The sequence below is a fragment of the Myxine glutinosa genome, chromosome 2 (genome assembly GCF_964187855.1).
Source record: "Myxine glutinosa chromosome 2, kmMyxGlut1.1, whole genome shotgun sequence".
Taxonomy (NCBI): Eukaryota; Metazoa; Chordata; class Myxini; order Myxiniformes; family Myxinidae; genus Myxine; species Myxine glutinosa.
The window spans coordinates 176,663,932-176,683,676 of NC_136262.1; the positions used below are offsets into that span (position 1 = coordinate 176,663,932).

The 19,745-nt window shown below is 44.7% G+C and overlaps 1 protein-coding gene across 1 annotated transcript in view; it reads left to right on the forward strand.

The window, feature by feature from the left end:
• The window catches only part of LOC137415529 (E3 ubiquitin-protein ligase DCST1-like), a 147,792-nt gene that overhangs the window by 53,364 nt on the left and 74,683 nt on the right, over positions 1-19,745 (forward strand). Inside the window, exons 5-8 of the mRNA XM_078772676.1 lie at positions 7,338-7,466; positions 8,301-8,464; positions 8,557-8,674; positions 19,158-19,297. Coding sequence (XP_078628802.1) covers positions 7,338-7,466; positions 8,301-8,464; positions 8,557-8,674; positions 19,158-19,297 — 551 coding nt within the window. The remainder of the gene's footprint in view (positions 1-7,337; positions 7,467-8,300; positions 8,465-8,556; positions 8,675-19,157; positions 19,298-19,745) is intronic.

A 19,745-nucleotide genomic window follows, 5' to 3' on the forward strand; every position in this document is an offset into this window, starting at 1 on the left:
ATATCACAGGTGGCATGGCAAAATGTACGGACAGATGCATTTGATGATTGGCTTCACAGTCGGGTATACAAGGGTTGTTGCGTTCTGTATTAGTGGAAAACAACTGCTGCACGTCTCCAAAAGTTATTGCTGCTTCCTCTGGAGATGGTCCGTCAACTCGACAATGCTGTTTGTCATGGAGTGGTGGCTGTACGAAATTACAGCATGAAACAGCGTGCTATTGCTCGGCAGTATGGCATCACTCAAGGTCAGGTGTCAAAGATCCTGAAACGAAATGCTCAGGGGGTGTCCCGACTCCAATACCGAGGCCAGGACGTCCCCGCAGAACCACAAGGAGGGATGATCACCAGCTGCACCGGTTAGTCCACAATGGCCGTACCAAGTCAGCTAATCGGCTTAGGGCTGAGTGGCAGCAACTGACAAATGTGCCTGTATCCAGAAGGCTAGTCAACCAATGACTGGTTTAAGCAGGCTATCGTGCCAGGCATCCCCTGAGAAAGCCATGCCTGACCAGACAACACCGCCAGCGCCGATTGCAGTGGGCCAGAGAGCACCGTCAATGGCAGCCAGGACACTGGAATCACGTGATCTTCAGTGACGAGTCTAGATTTCTGGTCTATCGTCAAGATGGCCGCGTCCGAGTGCGCAGACAAGTGCATGAAGCCTACAACAAAGATTGTATAGTGCCAAAAGTCCAAGCTGAAGGTGGTGGGGTGACCGTTTGGGCTGCTTTTCATGCAGGGGGCAAAACTGACCTGGTTGTTCTGAATGGAAACCTGAACCAGTTCAAGTACAGGGCCATTCTGGAAGAAACATTGCTTCCATTTGCTCGTGTAGCCTTTCGAGGAAACTTTGTCTTCCAAGATGACAGTGCATGGCCTCATCGTGCTCGCATGATCCAACACTTTCTTGCTGGCCGTGGTGTATCGCATATGGAGTGGCTTGCCATGTCCCCGAATATGAATCCGATAGAGAACTTGTGTGCAGAATTAACGCAACAAATCGACCACTTCGACCAGCAGCCGACCTCTGTGCGTGAATTGCAGCAGGCTATTGTCACTGCATGGCAAGCGATTCCTGTCCAAACCTTGGCAAATCTCGTGAACAGCATGCCTCGATGTGTACGTGCTCTCCTGAATGCTCGTGGGGGTTACACGAAGTACTGAACTGTAACTTTACTGTCCGTAATCCCAGTCGTAATTTCACTTTTGTTTTTGTTAAAAAATTTTTTGGCTAATGTGCAAAATAGAGATACTTCTGGAAAACGTACAGAAGTTTAACACAGTACTGTCTGTGAATTGAGTTCGATATCAGTTTACATCACTTTCAAGGATCAATTTATTTGCTTCGATATGTCAAATGTGGTTTTTGTTTCTTTTAAAGGTCACATTAACAAAATCTAGAATAATTTCAACATAATTCCAATGAACTTTTGGTTCGAAGACATCTTGAAAAGTAAGTTCACCCCCACAAAAAAAATATTCCATATTAAATGCCAAGTATATATATATATATATATATATATATATATATATATATATATATATATATATATATATATATATATTACAATACAACAGACTCTCAGAATCACATTTTACATTATATGTGTCACGTGTCAATGTGTCATGTCGATTATTTACAAACTCTTTAGCATTTTAAACATTTTTCGTAATTACTAATCACTTCCGCATGCTAAATAAACCCGTATTAGTAATTATGGAGCTCTCGGGGCTGCTTAAATCTCGTATCTTATCGAATTGTCTCCTGAATGTTCAAACCAACGATGTCATGCATCATGCAATGCCGAGATCGTCCATGACAGGTCAAAGCGAAGGTGAAGTTGTAATTGTTGGACAGATATTTTATAATGATTACGTGTCAATCGGATCCAGATGTTTTGTGCCGTATGAGACCAATTAGCGATGGCCAGGATCATATATCAAGTTAGTCTTTTCAGCTTCCTTGTCCCTTCTCTTACAATCTTACTTCCTTGTCTAAATTAACACAATTTTCTGATGCACTTTACACAATATGTTTATGCACTTTACACAATATGTTTATGCACTTTACACAATATGTTTATGCACTTTACACAATATGTTTATGCACTTTACACAATATGTTTATGCACTTTACACAATGTTTATGCACTTTACACAATATGTTTATGCACTTTACACAATATGTTTATGCACTTTACACAATATGTTTATGCACTTTACACAATATGTTTATGCACTTTACACAATATGTTTATGCACTTTACACAATATGTTTATGCACTTTACACAATATGTTTATGCACTTTACACAATATGTTTATGCACTTTACACAATATGTTTATGCACTTTACACAATATGTTCATGCACTTTACACAACTTGCTGATGCATTGTACACAATTTGGTTATGCACTTTACACAATATGTTTATGCACTTTACACAATTTGCTGATGCACTTTACACAATTTGCTGATGCGCTTTACACAATTTGCTGATGCATTGTACACAATTTGCTGATGCGCTTCACACAATTTGCTGATGCATTGCACACTTTGGTTATGCACTGTACACAATTTGGTTATGCACTTTACACTATGTTTTTGCACTTTACACAATTTGCTGATGTGCTTCACACAATTTGCTGATGCATTGCACACTTTGGTTATGCACTGTACACAATATGCTGATGCGCTTCACACAATTTGCTGATTCATTGCACACTGTGGTTATGCACTGTACACAATTTGGGTATGCACGGGACACAATTTGGTTATGCACTGTACACAATTTGGTTATGCACTGTACACAATTTGGTTATGCACTGTACACAATTTGGTTATGCACTGTGCACAATTTGCTGATGCACAGCACACAATATGTTTATGCACTTTACACAATTTTCTGATGCATTGTACACAATTTGCTGATGTGCTTTACACAATATGTTTATGAACTTTACACAATTTGCTGATGCATTGTACACCATTTGGTTATGCACTTTACACAATTTTCCTGATGCATTGCACACTTTGGTTATGGACTGTACACAATTTGGTTATGCACTGTACACAATTTGGTTATGCATTGTACACAATTTGGTTTTGCATTGTACACAATTTGCTGATGCATTGTACACAATTTGGTTATGCACGTTACATAATTTGCTGATGCATTGTACACAATTTGGTTATGCATTTTACACAATTTGCTGATGTATTGTACACAATTTGGTTATGCATTTTACACAATTTGCTGATGCATTGTACACAATTTGGTTATGCACGTTACACAATTTCCTGATGCATTATACACTTTGGTTATGCACTTTACACAATTTGCTGATGCACTTTACACAATTTGCTGATGCATTTTACACAATTTGCTGATGCATTGTACAAAATTTTCTGATGCATTGTACACAATTTGCTGATGCACTTTACACAATTTGCTGATGCATTGTACACAACTTGGTTATGCACTTTACACAATTTGCTGATGCACTTTACACAATTAGCTGATGCATTGTACAACATTTGCTGATGCATTGTACACAATTTGCTGATGCATTGTACAACATTTGCTGATGCATTGTACACAATTTGCTGATGCATTGTACACTTTGGTTATGCACTTTACACAATTTGCTGATGCATTTTACACAATTTGCTGATGCATTGTACAAAATTTGCTGATGCATTTTACACAATTTTCTGATGCATTGTACACAATTTGGTTATGCATTTTACACAATTTGCTGATGCATTGTACACAATATGCTGATTCATTGTACACAATTTGGTTATGCATTTTACACAATTTGCTAATCCATTGTACATTTTGGTTATGCACTTTACACAATTTGCTGATGCATAGTACACAATTTGGTTGTGCACTTTACACAATTTGGTTATGCATTGTACACAATTTGGTTATGCATTTTACACAATTTGCTGATTCATTGTACACAATTTGGTTATGCACTTTACACAATTTGCTGATGCATAGAACACAATTAGGTTATGCACTTTACACAATTTGGTTATGCATTGTACACAATTTGGTTATGCATTTTACACAATTTGCTGATGCATTGTACACAATTTGGTCATGCAGTTTACACAATTTGCTGATGCATTGTACACAATTTGGTTATGCACTTTACACAATTTGCTGATGCATCGTACACAATTTGGCTATGCACTTTACACAATTTGCTGATGCATTGTACACAATTTGGTCATGCAGTTTACACAATTTGCTGATGCGTTGTACACAATTTGCTGATGCACTTTACACAATTTGCTGATGCATTGTACACAATTTGGTTTTGCACTTTACACAATTTGCTGATGCATAGCACACAAGTATGGATGGACTGAAGAAGAAGATGAACAAGTGGAAGGAATGCATGGAGACAAAAGGTCTGAAGGTGAATATCTGAAAAACGAAGGTGATGGCAAGTGGTATAGCATGTGGTGAGTCGGAAAGAACTGGGAAGTGGCCGTGTGCTGTGTGCAGGAAGGGTGTCGGAGTGAACTCCTTTCAATGTACAATGTGCGCTGAGTGGGTTCATCAAAAATGTAGTGGTTTGAGAGGGTCATTATCCAGTGTGGCAGCTACATTCAAATGTAAGGTGTGCACAGATGGAGCTGCAGATGGAGGAAATGTTGAGTTGGATCTTGGAGATGGCGTGAAGTTGGAAGGTGTGAAAACATTTTGTTACCGAGGAGACATGTTGAATGGAGAAGGTGGATCAGACTCGGCAACGGTTGCTAGAATGAGATGTGCATGGAAGAAGTTTCGGGAACTGAGTGGCGTGCTGATGAGGAAGGGAGTGTCGTTGAAGCTGAAGGGAAAGGTGTATGATGCATGTGTGAGAAGTGTTATGATTTATAATATGGGAGCGAGATGGGAGTTTGAAATGGGAGCGAGACATGGGTAATGAACGTGGAGCAGCAACGAAGGCTGGAAAGGGTGGAAATGCGAATGGTTCGGTGGATGTGCGGAGTATCGTTGAGAGAGAGGAAGACAAATAATGAATTGCGAAAGATGACGGGAATAGAGCCTGTGATTGATGCTGTGAAGAGGAACAGGTTGATGTGGTTTGGTCATGTGTTGAGGAAGGATGAAAGTGACTGGTTGAGAAGAGTGATGGAAATGAATGTAGAAGGAAGTAGAGGACGGGGAAGACCGAGAAAGACTTTGCTAAAGATGGTGGAAGAAGAAATGCGGGCAAGGGGGTTAACAAGGAGAGATGCAGAAAATAAGGCAAAATGGAGAAGATTGTCATGGGGACCGCCAGGCTAACCCCCGCTCTAGTCGGGAAAATGGCCTTAAAATGCATGTTGTTTGTTGTTTGTACTGTACACAATTTGGTTTTGCATTTTACACAATTTGGTTATACACTTTACACAATTTGCTGATGCATTGTACACTTTGGTTATGCACTTTACACAATTTGCTGATGCACTTTACACAATTTGCTGATGCATTTCATACAATTTGCTGATGCATTGCACACAATTTGGTTATGCACTGTAGACAATTTGGTTATGCACTGTACACAATTTGATGATGCATTTTACACAATTTGCTGATGCATTGTACACAATGTGGTTATGCACTGTAGACAATTTGCTGATGCATTTTACACAATTTGGTTATGCACTGTAGACAATAATTTGCTGATGCATTTTACACAATTTGGTTATGCACTGTAGACAATTTGCTGATGCATTTTACACAATTTGGTTATGCACTGTACACAATTTGCTGATGCATTTTACACAATTTGCTGATGCATTTTACACAATTTGGTTATGCACTGTACACAATTTGCTGATGCATTTTACACAATTTGGTTATGCACTGTACACAATTTGCTGATGCATTTTACTCGATTTGCTGAGACATTTTACACAATTTGCTGATACATTTTACACAATTTGCTGATGCATTTTACTCAATTTGCTGATGCATTGTACACAATTTGTTATGCACTGTACACAATTTGCTGATACATTTTACACAATTTGGTTATGCACTTTACACAATTTGCTGATGCATTGTACACAATTTGGTTATGCACTGTACACAATTTGGTTATGCATTTTACACAATTTGCTGATGCATTGTATACAATTTGGTTATGCACTGTACACAATTTGGTTATGAATTTTACACAATTTGCTGATGCATTGTACACAATTTGGTTATGCACTTTACACAATTTTCTGATGCACTTTCCACAATTTTCTGATGGACTGCGCAAGTTGTGGGGCTAGTAGGTGAGAACTTCTCATGAGAGACTTCGAGAACTTCTCATCTGTCTGGCCATCACGATCTGTCTGGCCAGTATGTTTCAGCTTTGGTGGTGAAATGAGCTGTGGAGATGGAAGTGCCATCCTGGAATTATTTTTATAGGCGCCGCCCCTGCGGGTGGGATGGCAATAGCAGAGAGCACCGCTAAGGAGGAGGGGAAAACCGGAGAGAGACCACGCTTGAAGGGGGGATCAAGAGAGACCGAGCGGAAAATGAAGAAGAGGCTTCGTTGTTGAGGGAAATCGCAAAAAGTCTTGCATGGAAGGATAGGCAAAACTGTTGGAGTGGACCAAGTGTCTTGGATTGACCCAAGCTGGATTCACCATGCGTTGGTGGAGCGTAGAGGAAGAGGACCCAGGGCACTCCCAGGAGGCCTTGCTTAAAAGGCAAAGGGGTCACGAGGCCTTGTGGAAGAGGTGTATTTGGTTCTTTGGAAGGCCATTCTTTGTTCGACACTTCAGACCTCTGATTTTGTTCTTCGACCAATTCCTGAGCTGGTCGAGTTCTGCAGTGTTTGCTCTTTTGTGATATCTGCACTTGATGAGTGTTGAGTGTTTTCCCAAGTCTAGTGAGAAGAGTGAGGAGTGGAAACAACATCCGAGTGATATGCCCAACCACCAAAGACCTCAAATAAAGTTTTAACACTGCAATCTTCAGATAAAATGAGTTTTACGTGAAACACCATTGTCTAACTTTGTGACCTAAGATTTCGGGTTATGCTCATTTGTTGGGAATAAATTACTAGTTTAAACACACTCTTCGTTAAGTTTCCATTATTTAGAAGAATGTTCAGAGGTGCAATTTGTTTGAAAATGTTTATTAAAACAAATTTCTTGCAAGACAGACCTTTTGATTGTTGAATTTTTTTTTCTCGGTCCTTATCGACATGCACGTTGTTGGCGTGACACCTGTGAACAGCTATTTTTGAGTAACTGGATGCTCCATTTACAGTCGTGTGAATGTGAAATAAGTTTCATTTGAGGGCGAGGTGTGCCACTGATATTCTGCAGTGATTTTTGGCGCTGGCTGGGCTTGTTTCTCTGCTGTACGCTGCACCACCATGATCATGGGCCCATCTCTCATCAGCAAATCGGGACGTACCTTCCTCATATCATTTGCAATTGCTGCATTGATCACAGGTATATATGGCTCGCAATTGCTTTTTAACAATTGTTATTCGGAAATGTGTTACACTTCTCTTCGAGCTCAACATATGTTCTGTGAATCTTTCATCATTTCAAAATGTTGTCTTCTGGTAAGTTTATTGATCTAGTGGAGTTCCAATAAGTTAAGTCCTGATTAGCTGAACAGAGCTTTCAAATAACGTTTGGTTTTTAAACGATGTTCAGCTGCATCCGCTTACTTGTCAAAACTCACTCGTTTGGCGTAAGAATCGCACTTTTTCAACTCGGGTCACGCTCTCACGCCCAAATATTGAAATCCCACATTTTAAATTAATTATAAATAAATAAATAAACCACCTTTAGAGGCCATTTTTCCCCGCAAAGCGGGGGTTGGCCTTTTTCGGGAACCGTCGTTGTTGTTTTTTGGTCCCCTTTTTGAAGCAATGTTTTACAGCCGGATGCCCTTCCTGACGCCAACCCTTTTTGCCGCCTTTAACGACAAACAGGGAATTACCAGTGAACTGGTACTCAATTAGCCGACCTCGGAAGGATGACAGGCTGAGTCAACCCCCCGGCGTTAATTCGGCAATCGACCGGGATTCGAACCCAGGATCCTAGGATCCTAAGCCGGCACCCTAGCCGCTAGCCCAACACCAGGGTTAAATTAATTAATTAATTAATTAATTAAAAAAATTCTTTTAGAGAGGACCCATTTATCTTCGGTCAGCTGTGTCCCCAGAAATTGTGTCATTCATAAGGAAGCTGTATGGAAAGTTTGTTCCTTTTGAGACAATAAGAAATGGGTTGTCAGTTGTGACAGTTGTGACACATCACATGACATATTCATAGGTCAAACTACAAGAGAAAAACTCGCCAACCTTAAAGAAGGGGGTGACATATCTCTACAGCAGCATAAAACCTTCTTCAAAGGTGTGACAAAGTTCTACACCACTGCTGCCACAGAAGCAATTAAGAAGCTTCCATGGAATGATGACTACAACATGCTGAAACATGTAAGGCTTGTCAGTTTTGTGACAAGAGAGTCATCTACATTTGAGGACGTCCTTTTTTTGTGAAGATATATTCCCATCTCCGACCCTACCAGTCTACCCATCAAGTGGATCTATTACAAGAGCAGTTCATGGAATACCAGCTCTTGGATGAGACGGATACTCCTCGGGAGGTATGGAATGATGCAGTCATTAAGCTGGATGATGGCAATGGTACACACAGGATGGACAAGATTTGGGGACATCTTGCAACCTGCAAGCTTGCTGGTGGCAAACTAAGATTTGCAGAACTTGTGCAGGAAACAAAACTGGTTCTTATCTCCCATTCAAATACTGGGGAGGAAAGTGTTCAGGATGGTCAGAAAAAACAAAACTGACTTCAGAAATTGTTTGACCTTGGATGGTAGCCTTACCTCATTGCTGACCATAAAAATGGCAAAAAAAAAAACATTTCAGCATTGTGGAGTGGTGCTTGAGGTTGTGACCAGAAAGGGTTTCTCAGAAGATCATGTGGTGTGCTGGGACATCTTTCAGGTCTCTGTGGATATGAAGATCCAGGTTATTGCTTATTCAGATTACCTCTCTGTGTGTTGCTGCGTCTGCTGGATGGAAGGTGTTTTGATGTGAATTATAATGCCACTGTGAAGCCGTCACCGATTAATTATGGAGTGCATACAGGACTGGCAACCATTTAACTGAGGTTGGTTTTGGACTTCCAGTGATTACCCTCATTGCTGAATGAAGATGTTGTCAATGACTTTGGTGTGGAATTGTTGATGAAGAGAGACGTGTTCTAGCTCCTCCACGAGCCTCAACTCTGTATACAAATAAAAGAAGTGGGAAACCAGAGAGAACTAGCGCTGCCAACTCACACTAATGACTTCATCAACCTCTGCAAATTTCATTCCAATTTTCACCCTTATTTTTTTTACTAGTTTAAAAATAATTGGAAATTCATTTTGGAGCAAAATTGTGGTGTTGGCTTCTCACACAACACCTGAAATACGTAAACTTTTAAAGAGTTACACCTGAAATCTTAAACAACTACCAACTTGTATCCGATACCTTAAAGTATATTGACACTCTTCCAACACCGTACCCATCCGCTCGTTATGGGAGAAGCAAGGTGGGAAACTTATTTTGTGTTTTCCTATATTATAATCATAATATTGTTACGGACACGGCTTAAGATGTTGCTTGACCGAGCGGAATGGCCGCCATGTTCGCACAGTTTACCCGATTACCCCCAACTCACCCGATTCCACTCGAACGTTGGCCAAATCGCGCTACGCTAAATCAATGATGGAAAGGACACAACGACTGGGATAAATGAAACGACGCAAGGGGTACAGTTCTCAAGACCTCCGGAGGAGGATATAATTAGTGGTGGAGAAAAGGGGTAGATTACAAGGTAATGAGGTAAAGACACAGAAGAGATAGGCACTTAGACACAATCTTATCTAACCCAGACAGACCACAGACAAACGGAACAAGACTGACTTACACAGGGATTGATGGCAGGGAAGGACAGGCAGTCGATAGCACAAGGTGCACCTTGGCTCAGGGACAGGATAAAGCACGGTCCAGTCCAGAGATGCGGGGAGGTGTCACAGCGCTCGGAGGTGGCGTCCTTCTCTCTCCAAGCTCAGGGTGCATCTGACGTCACCTCCCTCTTCCTGCGCATGCTCAGCGGGGAGTCACACGCCCTCGGCTCGTTGGCTCCGCCCCAGATGGGACCGGTCCGCCGCTTCTATTGGGTGCGGGGGTTACCGGGCTCCGCCCTTGACGAGGAGCTGACAGCGAGCCCCTACTTGGTAACCCCGTCGAGCACATGCTCGATGGCGGCTCGTTGGAAAGGCCTGGTGCACTCCCAACACCCCCTACCAACCAAGCCGGAGTGAGGACGCACACTCCCCGCGCCGCCGCCGTTGTTGTTGTTGTTGTTGTTGCGGAACCGTGAGGAAGAGCTGCGGGGAGGTATTGGGAGGTCCTAAACTTCCTAACGGTGCCATACAATCACATTCTGGTGCAACGAAGAGTCAGAATTAATGGAAACGAGTCTTTAACTGACATAGACTAAGAATAACTAGCAAGATGTCCTATAGTTGTCTTACATGAGATGCGGTGGACCTGGATGCGACATTTAATGGGGGAAATAGGGGGAGGTCGGGTCTACAGAGTGTTGTTTACAGAAAATGGGACTAGGGAATGGGGGGATTGGGGATAGTTGGGAAGTATTGAGGAAATAGGGGAATATTTACAAGCGGATATGGATGGATGTAAATCCCATATCCGCAACATTGCACCCTTCTCTACCTCGGGGCGTCCCGACCCGATAAATTTTTAACTACGTTAGTGTGGCACTCAGATGTAGTTCCCTCTATTATTAACTCAACCCTGAGTGCGACAGTTTTACAGATGTTCACAAATGAGTAAATATGTCCCCCTGCGACGTTGCACCCTTCTCCTAACAGAAACACACCCACAGGATAACCGAATCGCGGAAAGCATTCTCAAACTAAACATACAGCCGGTAGGGAGCATTATTTACACAAGACTGATATTTACACTACGATCCAGGACCTGTTCTTTGAGGAACACATGCAGATGTTATGCATAGAGAGAGCACGCATGCCAGCATCGATACACCAACCCACGAGTGCCCTGTGGCCCTACGGCCTTTAATAATGTGCAGAGCACCCCATCCAAGCACCAAAAGCACCACCCCATACGCACAGTCAGCACCATCCGGTGCACCAATAAAGTGTTCAGTAACAATGCACAATTAAGTGTCCATGGTCACCGGTGGTGTCGCAGCCGGCCGATGTTCTGCCGCTGGTCTTGCCTTCATGGAGTGCACTTGGCCTTCTGGCTTCTTTAGAAATAAAGAAAGGCGCCAACCGCGTCCATTTCTGAATTGTGGCCGTCAGGGGGGCCAACTAAAAGTGGTTCACCTGTATGGCATAGGTGCCACGTTGACCCAGAGGTCCATCAACGGGTGGTGCTTGCCCGCAAAAGAACTGCGGTCCATGGTGGGCGGCCACAAAAATTGCGGTCCATATGGTGTATCAATCCAGGCAGAAAGCAGCGGAAGTACAGGCCCACAACTGCGGAGCCAGCACCTCTCTCTCCTCTCTCTCTGCCCCAAAGCCAGATCCTCGGAGGTGGGAGACAAAAGAAGACAAGTGAGTAAGGTGGTAAGGGCGCAAAAGTGCACGCAATACTAGGTAATGCACACTGGGGGCACATGGGAACCAGGTGAGACAGGTACGTTCCTACCGTACGCCCCCCCCCGCCCCCACCAGGTAACCTACATTGCCCCTCCCTTACCCCTTACTGTATCCACAAAACACAACACTACCCATAAACATCTACTTTACACATCAACAAACGTCCCTACTGTCTTCCCCGTTCCTCCCATAAATCAAATTCGTCTTCTCTCCCTCCTAACCAATCAAATTTGCCATTTCCAACTCTCATCAAAATTTGCCATCTCCAACTCAACATCAAAATTTGCCATCACCAATTCATCCTCAGTCCCTCCTAGGGAGGGAGAGATGGAATCACCCCAATGTCTCATCCACGTCGTGATGCGTCTCACAAATCCACACAGCAATTCTCCTTTCCTGCAACACAGAACAAAGGAACACAGGTGTGGAGTCATCATCATCACCTCAGGTAAGTGGCTGCGTATGGTGCGACAGGTTCATCAATCCTAACTATTTCCTAAATGACTTTAACAACTTTACATTACCCGGGGTCTTTCCCTGCCAATCCATTGGTCAACTTACACTATGGGTTCTAAAAACCAATTCCCATTGACCAAACTGTGGTGCTTCTCAAGTTGGGGTCTCACTCCCCCGATTCAACACTCGGTGCCCCCGCACAATTTCGGTGGCTGGGTCGTGTGACGCTCCCAGCTGGTCCGCCCACCTGCACACCTCCACCACTGTTGATGCCTACCGAGCTCACCTGCTCCTCACCCTAACCTAACTAACTGGGGAAGGCCCTCTCGCACTCTCACCCCCTCAGTGCCCTCTCTGGCACGGGCTGCCCGATCCACACCCGGGATCCTCAGGCACCCACTGACACTAACGGCTCCCAGAGCCCACCTGCGGCCTCACCTGGCCGACATCTAACAGTGGCGGAGTGCCCAACCATTCACACTCATACTAACAGGCCACACGACCAGCCAATTTCACCACACCAATGCACCCATCCACAATACCATTCTGCAACCGCACCACAAATGCCAATATCCAACTACAATTTACCTATACCTTCTAACTATTCTTTAAACTACCCTCCCCGGGTACTCGTGAAAAGGGGTCCACTCTTCCCCCATCCACACCTTCGCACCATGCACACCACTCCATACCACTTACTCCATGTATTCCACACACCTGTACTTGCACACCTGTGCTCTCATACTTGGTGCCGCCTGCACCCTTCTCTCCCCCAAGCGCATTCGCGCTGATCCACAACACTCACTGCTCCACACACCTGTCCAGTTCTCACACAGCATCATCTCATCTAACTACTCCCCTCTGAAACTTGCGCTTCCCAGTCGTCCCTTTAAACTATTGCGCTCCCTCGTCATTATCATCCACACTAAACTACCTGCGTCCCCACTACAGGTATCAGTCACTAACTAATCCTAACGTTACCTAATGTCATCTTCTAGGGCCCTACACACAATATCCTAACCCACCCGGGCTAGTTTTCACTGCCATACACCCCATAAACTATCGCGCATTTGCCCCCCTTTTGTGAGGGATGACAGAGTTGCCATCCCACCACATCGGGCATCTCCCACTACCAATTTTGCACATCAAATTTCAACAAATCAAAAATTTGCCAATCACTACCCATCATCTGCCAATCATTACTGCCAATCCTTTGCCAATCATCAAATTTTGTTTTTCTAATTTTGGGTCCAAAACACTATCCTCGTCATTACAGTCTACTTACTAGATCCTCTCGGTGCGCCAATTCACTTCTAAAGCTCGGCTTCGTACAGCCAAGCCATGAATGCGGGTTGTTTGGTGCCAGCGGCTGGATACATCCCGCATTCGGTGCAGGGAAGGAGGTTTACCCGGGCCGAGATCCCACGCACCATCTCGGCACGGAGCCATCCAATGTCCGGATCTCGACCTGCCGGCACGTCTCAACAAAAAGTGGTCGCCATGACGACCCTTCCTATCGAGCTGACTGCTCCGCCTGGTGGAGCACGGACGCGGCCGTTCCAAGCGAGGCCCAGCGTGGATCGCGTACGGCGGTCCTTTCGAACCCGCCGTGGCTCGGATCCCCGCTGGTTCTCGCGGCACGCGAAGCCCGGCACGCACCGAGGGCCCGATTCGGCTAAAAGTCGCTCTAACCGCTAACCCGGTTACCGTCGATGCCTCACCTGCATGCTTACACGCATACGCTACCCCTTTCTTGCTCATACCTCCAGCTGTTCCCATGCTCCTCGTACCTTTCCTTACACACCTCGGTACACTCATTCCACTCACAGCCTTGGTCACACACCTGACCACCGAACACTTTGGCACACATTCGTTGTTCGCACAACTCACCAACACACCTTCGCGCCCCTTCCTCGGTCACCTCCTCTGTGACAATCGCAGGTGTGCTTTCACTCGCACACCCAACCACGTGCCTCACGACCAACTCAAGTGTGCATTCCCACACACGCTCTACCATTCCAGGTGTGCATCCTTCCATTCCAGGTGTACATCCTCGCTCACCTGTCACAACCAACTCACGCTCCGTGTCACTCTTACTACTCTCACCTCCACTCTTGACAGCGCACTCACCCTTACTCTCGACAGCGCACTCTTTCCTCATGCACCCGTCCGTTACACACCTTTCTCGCGCACACTCCCGTTACACCCTCTGTAACACTCACCACAGGTGTACACTCTTCCTTACTTTTGACAGCGCACTCTTTCCCCATGCACCTGTCCGTCACACATCTTTCTCGCACACCCTATCCCGTTACATCCTCTGTAACACTCACCACAGGCGTGCATTCTCCCTTTACACCCTCCGTAACACTCCTCACTACGCGCTTCCATGTGCTCCCTCGCACATGCGCTACGACCGACTCACTCTCGACAGCACCCTCACTCCTTGGCACGCACTTTTTCCTCACACACCCCAGAGTCGGACTTTCTCGCACACCTCCTTTTTCGCACACCAGACCTGTCGCACACTTCACCAACGGCCTCTCACGAACACCCGGGTCCATCTCGACCCCCAAGCTTATTAAATCACCTGGCGCATCATACGCACGACCATATTGGTCACCACTTACACCGGGTCCTCTTTCTCTTCGCTTCTCCTCCATCACCTGCGAATCCCTCATCCGGTTAATGAGCACATCATCACGATCCGAACACAGACTTTGGACCAATTCTTTTACTTCCTCCTTTATATCTTTCTTATCCTCTCTCCGTCGCTTCTTAATTTCGCTCACCCCTTCTTCCACTTCTTCTAATTTCTGCTTCACCTCCTTCATCTCCTCGTGCGCCCCCTTAAGTTCTTCCTCTAACTCCACCTTATTTTTTTCTATGTGCTCCCGCACCTCCCGCTCTTTAACCTCCATCACCTCTACCACCTTGTTCATTTTCCTCGTCAGGTCCTCATGTACCGTCTGACACTCTTTTTTAATTACCCCTACGTCCTTTTTCATCTCCTTCTGTGTCGATTTTAAACCCTCTATTACCGCTGTGTTCTTCTTTACCTGGTCCCCCAACTCCTTTTGTCCCACTGTCAGTTGTTCTACTCCCAGCGTCAACTCCTCTATACCACCTTGCAATTTTACAGTCCCCTTTCTCACCTCCTTCTCCATGCGCTCCTTACAGTGCCTCTCCTCCTCGCGCACTCCTCCGACCTCCTCACTCACACCTCTTCTGATCTCCTCTCCCATCACTTGCATCTCCTGCCCAGATGCCACCCTCATCTGCTCCATTTCCTCCCTGTGAGCATCCAATTTAGTTTCTACCCCCATTCTGACCCCCTCTATCTGCTGCCCCATTTGTTTAACTACCCTTTCCGCTTGGTCCCTCAATTTGCCTTCCATACTGTTTTCTAACCCCTCTAACCCCTTTTTCATCCCTTCCATTTGATTCTCCTGAACGGCCATTCTGTTTTCTACCCCCATTAACCCCTCCTGTATTTCCCCTAATCTATTGTCTAATCCCTCTATTCTACTCCCTAACCCTCCGATCTGGGCCCCCATCCTTTGTTCTAACCGTTGGCTATTGGCCCCCATGTCCTCCCTCAATTTCTCGCTATTGGACCCCATGTCCTCCCTCAATTTCTCGCTATTGGACCCCATTACCCCCATTTGGCCCTCCAATCGCTCACCCTGAGCATCCATCCGGTTCCCCATTACCCCCATTTGGCCCTCCAATCGCTCCCTATCAGCCCTCATCTCGTCCTTCTGCAGGTTGAGGGACGCCTGCATTTGTACCATAAATTGCTCCATGAGGGCCTGCATTTGGGCCATCCCTCCCACTTGTGCAGCGGGTGCGGCCGCCGTAGCCATGTGCGAGGTGCCATTTTGCGCGCCCGTAACCTCGTGCGCGAGGACGCCATTTTGCGAACCTGCCACCCTCACTGCTTCGCTCTCCTCATGTCCCTCAATTTGGTCCTGGATCGACCCTGCCTCACTCTCCTCTACCGGAACCCAGCCGTCTTGATCTGCCATAGCGCGACTTTCAAAATTCGGGTTTTTATTTTAAAACAAAACAAATTTCACCGTTAATAATTTCGAGCGCGTGGTCCAATCTCACTTCCCGACACCAATTGTTACGGACACGGCTTAAGATGTTGCTTGACCGAGCGGAATGGCCGCCGTGTTCGCACAGTTTACCCGATTACCCCCAACTCACCCGATTCCACTCGAACGTTGGCCAAATCGCGCTACGCTAAATCAATGATGGAAAGGACACAACGACTGGGATAGATGAAACGACGCAAGGGGTACAGTTCTCAAGACCTCCGGAGGAGGATATAATTAGTGGTGGAGAAACGGGGTAGATTACAAGGTAATGAGGTAAAGACACAGAAGAGATGGGCACTGAGTTACAGTCTTATCTTAGCCCAGACAGACCACAGACAAATGGAACAAGACTGACTTACACAGGGATTGATGGCAGGGAAGGACAGGCAGTCGATAGCACAAGGTGCACCTTGGCTCAGGGACAGGATAAAGCACGGTCCAGTCCAGAGATGCGGGGAGGTGTCACAGCGCTCGGAGGTGGCGTCCTTCTCTCTCCAAGCTCAGGGCGCATCTGACGTCACCTCCCTCTTCCTGCGCATGCTCAGCGGGGAGTCACACGCCCTCGGCTCGTTGGCTCCGCCCCAGGTGGGACCGGTCCGCCGCTTCTATTGGGTGCGGGGGTTACCGGGCTCCGCCCTTGACGAGGAGCTGACAGCGAGCCCCTACTTGGTAACCCCGTCGAGCACATGCTCGATGGCGGCTTGTTGGAAAGGCCTGGTGCACTCCCAACACCCCCTACCAACCAAGCCGGAGTGAGGATGCACACTCCCCGCGCCGCCGCCGTTGTTGTTGTTGTTGTTGTTGTTGTTGTTGCGGAACCGTGAGGAAGAGCTGCGGGGAGGTATTGGGAGGTCCTAAACTTCCTAACGGTGTCATACAATCACATTCTGGTGCAACGAAGAGTCAGAATTAATGGAAACGAGTCCTTAACTGACATAGACTAAGAATAACTAGCAAGATGTCCTATAGTTGTCTTACATGAGATGCGGTGGACCTGGATGCGACATTTAATGGGGGAAATAGGGGGAGGTCGGGTCTACAGAGTGTTGTTTACAGAAAATGGGACTAGGGAATGGGGGGATTGGGGATAGTTGGGAAGTATTGAGGAAATAGGGGAATATTTACAAGCGGATATGGATGGATGTAAATCCCATATCCGCAACTATATATATATATATATATATATATATATATATATATATATATATATATATATATATATATATATATATATATATATATATATATATATATATAGTTGCTCTTAGCATTACATTCATTATGTTTATGGTTGGGATTAACAATTTTGAGATAAAAAGGCACGCACAAGCAACAAAAGCAAATTAAAGACTACCCATTCTGGAACAAACAGGAAAGGGCAGTCATCCTTAGGCCACATATAACTTGTGATCAACAAGCTTTGCTTTGATCACTATAGATTTCATTATACCATAACCTAGAATTGGATTATTTTATAATGATTTGTGCAATTTCCAAGAGTTTGATTTATTTTTTCACGATAGCGTCTGGTTTTCAAGTTATTCTGTCCAATGGTGCAGGAGTGCATTATCATTTTGATAATTGACCCGCATCTATATGATATATTTGGTTTTCTTTTGATAATCCCTCATTTTCAAGTAAAAGCAAAAACTTCACTTGTGGGAGGCCATCCCTGATTAATAATACTTCCCCATGCACACTGCATCACTGCATGTGTTGAAACGTGGTTTTTTATACATTCGAGATATCTACAACCCCAAAGTTTCAATACATTTCTTCCCACAAACACAGAGACACATATGCTTCAACACATTCCCCCATATCTGTGATGACCATGGTTTTCATTTGACTATAACGCTGGGAATTGCCTTATTTTAGATCGAGCTGGGGTCCCACTTGAGGCAGCGCAACAAGATACACGCTTATGTTGAGAATTTGCATCCTCTCCCCCCCTCCCAAAAACCCCGTGACTATGAATTGTACTGCCTAAAACTACCCCTGGCACACCCCAAGTACGACCAGCAAATTTCAACTCGTTCTGTCCAGAGTTTTTTAGGAGGGCACACAACACACACACACCAAATTATATATAGTATGATACCAAAGCAAGAAATTAACATCCATTGTACTAGCAATGGAACCTGCCCTATGGGCGGGGCTTCAATTGGGAGGCCCAAATGAAAAGGCAAAATGTCAGAAATTGAAGGCTTTTTTTATTTTAAACGATTTATATAAACATACATTAAATCATATCACACGCAAATCATCAAAATCTAAACAGTATTTGTAGAATTTCAATAAAAGCCACATCACTGTTCATATCGGTAAATATTATTCCATCGTGTTTGGAAAAACTGGAAAATTGGAAATTGGAAATTGGACAAATTGGAAAATTGGAAAAAATTTGGAAAAACAATATAAGGGGTGTTGAAAAACATTTTACCTTTTTCCCCCCGAGGCACGTTATTTCCTTCCTTTGATGCACGTTAAAATGGCCGAGAATAGAATAACGCAAAATCAGGATCAGTTGAATATTTAGTGATAGGCTATTTTAACGTGCATCAAAGGAACCATGCCTCGGGGGAAAAAAAGGTAAAATGTTTTGCAACACCCCTTAGCCTATTTTACTCCAGGGGGTCCCAGGATTGCCCACCCAAAATTTCGTTGCGGTCGGTTCAGCCGTTTTTGCGGTACCTGGGAACAGACAGACAGACAGACGGGCGGACATTTGGTGAATTATAGTAAGATTACTTCATACGAAATCATTTATTAATGCAACATTTCGTATCATCAAGTTGTGATAGTTATAATGCCACAGTGAAGTTACCACAAATTAATTGTTTCACTCGTCGGCATTTTAAACTTTATGAACTTCATGTTTCCCTCTTTGATTGCCCTGTCCTCCAGGCCCGGTGATGAACCTGGTCCTAAATGCTCGTGAGTGCGCACGCTCCGTGACGTGTACTGTGCAACTGCAGGTGAATCACACGAAGCTTCTTTTCAAGACCGCAGTTGTTCCCCTCAAAGATCTTGTTGACAGTATTACCGTAAGTCTTCGCCTGCCCCACATATTAAGGCCTAACTGATCTTCATCTCACTTGGTGTCAATTGTGGGATAAATTTTTTTTTTAATTCACATTATATTTATTGTTGCGAATTAATGCTCCAGAACTGGAGGGCAACATACTGACATTGGGGTGCTGAGGAAACAGTCAGTAAAACAAGTAGCAGAATGAATGAAGGGAAAGAATGAAGGGTTAGGGGGTTAGTGGGAAGGTTAATAGGTAGTAGAAAGGATTGCTTGACTTGGTATTGTAATGGCAACTTGAAGCCCCATCCCACTTGCACTGATACCTGCCTTTTTGAATTCAATTCTCAGGTGACTATTACTGTTCTCCAAAAGGATTCACAGTCATTGGTTGCATTTTTAAATTGTACATGATAGCTCAGCTGCCATCTGATAATCATAGACTTAACTTGTATGGTTATCCCAGA